An 8,987-nucleotide genomic window follows, 5' to 3' on the forward strand; every position below is an offset into this window, starting at 1 on the left:
GGCCACAAGTTCAGACTCAAGCCCCAGCGTAGAGTCTGAAATCAGGCTAGCACTACTGTGACACAGTGACCATACATGAAGCTAGTTAGCATTTGTTTTTTAGGTTTATTAGAACCTTTTTTTTCTTTACTGATTATATTGTTTTTTAGATTGATTTTTTTATATTGTATTACTATTATATTGTATTGATTATATTGTTTTTTAGATTGATATTCATATGCATTTGTCATATTGTTGCTGATGTTCTGACATATTATCTTGTTTATTATAGTGATGTATTATCTGCTTATTGTAAATCGCTTTGGATTAAAAGTGTCTGCTAAATGCCTAAACTGTAAACTGTAAATAGGGTCAGACTCACAACAGTATCTCAGCCTTCTGTTATTATCCTGTATCGCCCTTTATTGCTTTGCCTCCCTCCCTCGCATGCAGATTGAGCTGAACTCAGGGAATTCAATAACTGATCTTTATTAGTGTTTCTTTAAGTGGTACATTACTGATAATCAGGGGGAAATAATATGTCTGCTAATTAGTCTATTTTATGGTTTTATGTTTGTATGTGTTCTTTTATTGGAGTTTCAGCTGTGCACGTTATTTGGCATCATGTCATATGTGAAATTGTATATAAAAAAGAAATCAAAACAAATGTAAATTAAAACCACCTTCATTTCTTATGTACTGTAGCCTACTGTGCCATATCCAAATTGGAATCTGATGTGTCGAAATAAGTCTGAACACAAACAACAAGTCACATGGTATCAGATTTTTACACATTCGACTTCAGCCACATTCATAAAAGTCTCAGTCAGTAACCTGATCTAAACACCAAAGTCGCATAAAACTGTCCAAAAGTCACTTGCAGGGCGACCCGAGTACCACTGAAGTTATTACAGAGCGCAAGCATTATGATTTACGAGAGTGCAAGAGGGTAATGATTAATGAAACAATAGTTCAGCATAATATTTACACTACAGAAGAAATGGCAGGCAGCATTCAGAGGACAGACAGATACATTCAATGTCTCCTGGCTCTTTGGGGGGATTGCCTCAGCACAAGAGAAACCTGTCGGAATGTACAGGAACGAGGCAAGATATGAAGACATCAATTCTGAAAATGGGTTCATAAATGTCAGAGAATTTGAAGGAAAATGATAAAGAGCCTATACCGTATGTTGTTGCCACAGTAACCAAAGCAGATATGTCAGCGCAGGGCGGTGCTGGGTTGATGTTGATTAAATCACTCTGAACACATATAGATCTGTGACAGATCCGATCTGGTCACTTTAATGCAGTGTGAACGGTTGGGCCAAAAGATCAGATTTGAGAAATAAATGGGATTTGACTGCAGTCTAAAAGGGGCCAATGAGTTTGGCCTGCCATGAGTTCTACTTCACCCTGCATGAGAGGGACTTCACCATCATGTGCAGCGGAGTTAAAATTAAACTAGACTTTTATAACTTCCTGATACTGTAGGTTGGGTGCAAGGTGCACCATTCACCTGGATTCTCACACCATAAATGGTGCATTTATACATTTATAACCATCACCATCGTGTGCAGCAGTCAAAATGAAACGATTGTGTGACTAGGTCAGGTACGAGGTGCACCATTCTCCTGGATTCCTGCAATAAGGTAGAATTCAGGAACCCTTTTGTGGGTTAAACTCCTGTTAAGACTTCACTTCAAATACAACTGCAGGTATGTACAGTTACAGTATGTCTTACCTTTGTTACTTATTCATTTTAGAGGATTCTTGCTGTAATGTGAGTCACACTTTTTCTCATTTATAGCCTACAGTAAGTGAGTGATCACAATTCCCACACACCATTCTTGTCTTATATTTTCTCTTCTTCTCAATAAATACACAAAACCATAATACTGTCTAGACAGGCTTCATGCTGGCAACACTGTATATCAAAATGCAAGCATGCTAAGTGCTGTTCTCTTGTAACAAAAACAAACCGAGTCTCTTTACCTCATTATTTTAGAACAACACAAGAGAATCATTTAAATGCTGCTAAAAGAAGTTACATATTTAAAATACACAATCCACAATACACTCATTATGGGATGGACCACAATAGTTCTGTCCATTAACACAGCCTATCAATATTTTGAGGCTTACTGTAAATGTGTGTTAATAGTTTTTTTTGTTGTTGTAAAAGTTTAATCTCTATATTCTCATAGTAATTGTTTCTTCAGTATTCAGCAACAGGGGTCCGGTCTTCCTTTAAATCCAGCTCATTAGTGAAAAAAAATATATATACCAGAGTACCAGTTCAAAATGTGTCTGTAGATGTTTTGGTTCATCACTTCTAAGTTCCCTTGTTATTGTCTCCACCAGCCGAAGGCTGAGGGAGAGTATGTTTGTCTCCACCAGCCGAAGGCTGAGGGGAGACTATGTTTTCCCCTCCGTCCGTCCGTGCGTCCGTCCGTCCGTCCGTCCGTCCGTCCGTCCGTGTGTCCGTCCGTCCGTCCGTGTGTCCTCGCAGTTTGTGTGCAGCTAATCTCAGTCACCGTTGGCCCGATCGCTGCCAAACTGAGCACACACACTCCCTGGATGCCAATCTAGAACCTCTGCCCCACATTTTTCAAATCAGCCTCATGGTGGCGCTATAACAGGCCGATTTGTGTGGCCTGGTTGTTACCAGCTAATCTCCGGCGCCGTTGGCCCGATCGCTGCCAAACTGAGCACACACACTCCCTGGATGCTAATTCAGAACCTCTGCCCCACATTTTTTAAATCAGCCTCATGGTGGCGCTATAACAGGCCGATTTGTGTGGCCTGGTGGAGACCTGTGCTCGGAAGAGCACTGCTTCTAGTTTCCCCTCCGTCCGTGTGTCTGTCCGTCCGTGCGTCCGTCCGTGCGTCCATGCGTCCGTCCGTCCGTGCGTCCTCGCAGTTTGTGAGCGCCTAATCTCAGTCGCCGTTGGCCCGGACGCTGCCAAAGTGAGCACACACACTCCCTGGATGCCAATCTAGAACCTCTGCCCTAAATTTTTCAAATGGGCCTTTTCTAGCGCCACCTAGTGGCCGATGTTCGCAAAACACATTTCGGTGCACTACTCTTACAGATTTTGGCCAAAAATCCTACAAATCGGTAGGCAGTATCTCGACAGTCATGTGATCGACACGGATCTGTCCGATTTTGCATATTCCATCCTGATTGGCTAAGATTGCCTTCCAAAGTTTGTAGGATTGAGCCGTTTGGTACAAAATGCCTCAAATCCCAAACGCAAAGTGCAATCATCATGAAATCGCGCACACACGTTCCCACTAGGTCGAAGAAGAAATGCCACTTAAAATTTTTGAAATCAGCCTCATGGTGGCGCTATAACAGCCCGATTTGTGGTTTTACCTATAACTCCACCGATCAGTTTCAAACTTTGTAAGCGCACTCCCTAGAGGCTAAGGATAAACCTTTGCCCTGCATTTTTCACATCAGCCTTTTATAGTGCCACCTTTGGGCCGACTTATGTAAAACACATTTTTGGATATTACTCCTTGAGATTTTATCCAAAAATCATGCAAATCGGTACACAGTATCTCTATAGTCATGTGATCAAGTCCGATCCGTCTGATATTTCACATTCCATACTGATTGGCTAATATTAGCTTCCAAAGTTTGCAGGATTGCTCCGTTTTTGAACAAAATGCCTCAAATCATCAACGCAGCTTGCGATTACCGTGACATTTGCCACACATATTCCCACTAGGTCAAGGAACAAATGCTACCTTTTTAACATTGTCCTGTTATAGCGCCACCAGCAGGTAGACTTTAGCAAAACACATTTTTGGAACACAATGCTTGAAATCATGCATGCAGCGTCCGATTGCCATGAAAGATCTAAGGTGAAGAACATATGCCACCCTTTTTACATTGGCCTATTATACAGTAGCACCACCAGGACGCACGGCCTGGTGGAGACCTGTGCTCGGAAGAGCACTGCTTCTAGTTGTATCCTGTGAGAAGTTAATTAATCACATCAAATGTTACCATGGTTTCCCTCTGTTCACATGACCATACATGCATCGCTTTGACTTCATTACTTTTATCTCATTCTCGGCTTGGGAGACTTTGCTAATCTGCCAGTTTATTCAGCAGCATTGTTCTGTGTTGTTATTGTTACAGGATGGCACTGAGAGGATCTCAGACGCCCAAAGGCCAGCATGTTTACACCATGTACCACGGCACCACGGTCGCCAACGCACGCAGCATCATCATCAATGGCTTTCGCCAGTCGACCAAGGGCATGCTGGGACCTGGAGTCTACGTCAGCCGTGATCAAGACAAGGCTAAACGATACCCACTAAATACTGCCGACAGTGATCGTGTGATTCTTGAGCTGCGCGTGCACGTTGGCCGCGTCAAACGCATCAACCAAGACAACCACCCCTTGCAGTACACCTGGAACTCGCAGGGGTACAACACGGCCTGGGTGCCCCCCGACTGTGGCATGAAGAGTGTGCCAAGTGGCTTTGAGGAGGACTGTGTGTTTAACCCCAGGCGAGTGGAGGTCACAGGAATTGCTCAGGCACCCGACACCACCATTGAGACAGAGCTGGAAACTCTGATAGCAGATAATCCCAGAAGACCATGGAGAGCACAGAGGAGGTGATGGTGGATTTCACTGTCCGAGCATGCACACACGCACACACACATACACGCGCATGCACGCGCATGCACGCACTCACACACTGTGCTGGGGTTGCTGAGACAACATCTGCTCCCTCACTGATCAAACAGACTCTGAGCATGGTATCATTATCATGGTATCATTATCATGGTATCGTTATCATGGTATCATGGACAATTTCGCCACTATTCTTTTTGTTGACTTTAGTTCTGCCTTTAACACCATCCAACGCCATGACATGATTAAGAAACTGCACAACCTCAACATTCCCCCACTCCTCATCCTCTGGACTCACAACCTTCTCAGTAATAGACCACTGGGACAGGCAGTTAAAGTAGGTTCATCATTTTCATCAACAGTCATCACCAACACAGGAGCCCCGCAGGGCTGTGTCCTCAGCCCCTTCCTCTACACATTATACACAAATGACTGTACCAGCCCCTCACCCTCCAATATCACCTACTTTAAATACTCTGATGACACTGCCATTCTCGGACTGCTTCACGACAATAACTCTATTACGGACTTCCATAACACCATTTTCAGCAAAGACTTCATGTAATCCGTAAATTAAGATCACTGTCTGTTGCCCCCCATCTTCTGTTATTAATATACAAAAGTATTATTCAACCTGTTCTGTTGTATTGCTCAGCATGTTTCTTCACTATACTGTCCATGCCTAACAGAAACAAACTTTACAGTATTACCCGTATTGCATCCAAGATCATCGGACTTCCCACCCCCACACTTGCTGAGATGAATGATAAAGCCATTACACGCTTAGCACTCTTAATAACAAATGACACTGATCATCCTCTGTATCGCTACTTCGACCTCTTGCCATCGGGGCGTAGATACAGAACCTTGACGTGGCACAAGGTACGGTTTAGTAGGAGTTTTGTCCCCTCAGCCATCGCTGCACTAAACAATCTGCTAAGCAAGTGCCCCCGTCGCTAGAATGGTTTTCTGTGAATAGTGGGGACCTGATGATCTGTCCTGTGATGTTTTGTGTTATATGGTTTTGTGTTGTTTTTGTGTTGAACAGACTGTGAAGACAAATTTCCCCTCGGGGACAATAAAGATTATTAGTATTATTATCATTAGCATGGTATCATTATTATGTTAATAAAACTGCCAATACTAAACTTTTCTCTTTTTGATTAATCACATTATTTCCTTTGATGAAATATATTCAGAACAGATACGCAAATATAACAGAACATAATACTACACAGGAATAAGGATATGAGGAATAAGGAAGATGGTGAGCTTACAGTAATGTAATAAAAGGTGTCTGTTATCACACTACACTGGGGAAAAGGGTCAGACTCACAACAGTATGAGTCTGCTGTTGTTATCCTGTCTCGCCCTTTATCCCTTCGTCTCCCTCCCTCCCATGCAGATTACAACAGTTATTTTCTGAACTCAGGGAATATCTGATCTATATGTGTGTTTTTTAAGTAGCGCATTACTCAAGGAAAATAATATGTCTGTAAGAATTAGTCTATTCTAGGTCTTGTGTTTGTATTCTCTCTATGATAATATCTGTTCTACTAGTGTGCAGTGATCGCACAATTAATCAGTCACATCAAATAAGATGTGAACTTTAAATTATTTTGTTGAGTTTCGGCTGTGGATATATATATATATATATATATATATATATATATATATATATATATATATAATATTTGTTTTTTCTTTTTTCTTATGGCAATGTGAGATTGTGTCTCACGTAGCCTACTGTACTGCAAATAAACAATCAACTGCTGTCATAACAATATTGGGTCTTATTTTGTGTCACTAGCAGTACTGCAAGAATGATTAAGACAAATATATTTCATGATGTTTTAAGTTAATGTTGCAGCATGCTGTGTATTAAAACAAATATCAATGATGTAATAACTGATTTCAAGTACAGTACTAGCATGTATATGGACAGTTGTTTGTGCCAGGTGGGTGGAATTGTAGTTGTAGTCATTACATTTAGTTTGAATCGTTTCCACAGATAAATATTGTGAAAATAGCAGAACAATCAATCAATTGAAAGTAATAAATTGTAGCTTTAGAAAAGTGCAGATACCCTGTAGTGTATACTTACTGTATGGGGCCTACTGTATGTTGGTTTCTTTAATGTTGAGTGATTCACGGAAATATGTTTACAATGGCTAGAGAAGACTTTTTCCTCATTTCTTATTCTAAATAAATGTACCTATTATTGAAACAATGTGTGCTCTCCACTTTGTCCGCCTTTTGAGCCAAGTCGTAGCTGCCCCCCCCCCCGTCCTGTTGCTGTCAAATCTGGATGTTAAAGGTCCTTTCCCACTGGGCGCGATAACGATAAAAAATATTGTTTTCAATTGAAGTGGATGGTAGCGTCCTCACCACAACGATAAAGCTGTCATAATTGATGTGAACACCGAATATTGTTACAGTATCGTTATCGTGTCTGGTGGGAATGAAGCTTAAAGGAGTACTTCACCACTTTTCAACCTATCTTCATATAATTGGTCCTCACTAAAAAATAGCTTTTTTTTTTTTCCTCAGAGGAGGGTTGTGGGCAGGTCAGAAACCCATCGTCAGCACTTCCTTGTTTTCCAAGGCGACCGTGTCGTGCTGGGAGGACGCCCAGCGCAACACTTGTGGAACACTTCCAGCCGTCTGTAAACAAGGAAATACTTTGTTTTGTTTTTAGTTTTGAGTCAAATTATTACTTTTATTTAGTAGCCGGGTAATAAGCGGGATAATGAATGGCTCCTTGGTGAATGACGACAGATAACTTCCCTTCGGACTGATAATTTGAGAACTTTAGTTACTTTGATGATTTTGATTATCATTATAAAACACACTAACCTCTTCAGTCCCATATGCTATATATTTCGGCCATTTGAAAATATCCACAAGTTCACACAGCGTCGCATCAATGCGTTGCGAGCTTGTAGATCGGCTATTTTCAAAATATATTTTTTATCATTTCTCACTGTGAAATGGGACATTCTGCACAATGACTACTTTTAACTTTAGTGCTTTAGGTATATTTTGAAGGCGATACTTTAGTACCTTTACTCAAGTACATTTTGAATACGGGACTTCTACTTGTAACAGTGTTTCTACATTGCGGTATTGATATGTTTACTTAAGTACACAATGTGAGTAACTGGCAGTGACACTGCATTCCTTTAAGCCCTGTCATATCCTTCATGAATCACTCATGCAGGCCTAGTGGCCTACATACAGTACACCTATTTGTGTTACGAACCATGACAGGTCTAGGGGCATAGCCCGTAACGAAGGAGTTGACAGGACATCAATTTATCAAAAGACTCCAATATTTATTTACAAATAGTCCTATTAAAATAATAATGGTCCTGCCATTGGCAAACAGTTCAAGGTATTTCACATGATTTATACAATATAGCTATATGGTGTAGGATGTTCAACATCATTTGCAGGTTCTTAGCTCACAAAGAATCAGACAAATGAAACAGGCTATTACTTAACATTTACAAAAGGATTACACTTAACTGAACCAAACCAAACTCTTTCCGAATGAGTTTCAAAACAATTAACCAAAACACAGAACTAATGAGTCGGCGGGGAGAGAGCAGCCCCTCCACAACTATGTGGTGTGCTCTCTCTCAGAGCCAGGCTCAAACTGAGGCTTTTTATACTGCTGCTCTCAATCAGGCAATCATTGTCGGTGGGCGTTGCCAGGATCCGTGGGTGGATCACCAACCAGGCAGGGGCCCCTCCCAGGCCAGATCTCCACGCCCCCGTCTCCATGACAACCTCCACCGACTGATCTAGAACCAAAAGGAAACGCATGTGAGACTCAAAGTACTCATAGGACTACTACTAACAATATACCTATTACATAAGCCCAGCGGGCGTAACACCTCCCCCCCTAAAAGAGAGTTTCTCCCCCAAGAAACTCTCCATAAAGGAGTTTAACACAAAGGAAACCATACACATGACTGACCCTCTAAAAAAAAGAGACACTTCTCAACACACTGATGAACTGTGTTCTACCTTGTAATACACTAGAACCTCCATAACAGTTAAACTGTAAAGCTAGAGTTAAAGAGTAAACTTAGAAAGAGAACGTCCTTTCTCATCACACTGACAGGACTGCCAATCCCACTGGATCAGCCATGGACTGGGTGGTTGATGCTCAGGCCTTCTCCCTCCTGCAGCCGCACAGCACTGGACCTCTCACTGGCGTCGACCTCGGACGTCTGAAGTTTGGCACTGCTCCGACTGGCGTACTGCAAGGGACTCTCACAGACAAGACTCTCATGACTACTGGCAAGAAACCAGCCCACTCCCATTACTCCAAATACAGTGTAAAGTT

At 41.8% G+C, this 8,987-nt stretch overlaps 1 protein-coding gene across 1 annotated transcript; it reads left to right on the top strand.

Annotated features, from left to right (window-relative positions):
- Window positions 1–4,132: 4,132 nt before the first annotated feature.
- Window positions 4,133–4,618, top strand: LOC308295791 (uncharacterized protein; the record flags this gene model as incomplete). The annotated part of the gene is made up of 1 exon (XM_080738837.1): window positions 4,133–4,618. The coding sequence occupies one exon, from the start codon at window positions 4,133–4,135 to the stop codon at window positions 4,616–4,618; it is 486 nt and encodes a 161-aa protein (XP_080594963.1).
- Window positions 4,619–8,987: the final 4,369 nt, after the last annotated feature.

This window comes from Nannobrachium achirus (genome assembly GCF_963921795.1).
Source record: "Nannobrachium achirus genome assembly, chromosome: 12".
Classification (NCBI taxonomy): Eukaryota; Metazoa; Chordata; class Actinopteri; order Myctophiformes; family Myctophidae; genus Nannobrachium; species Nannobrachium achirus.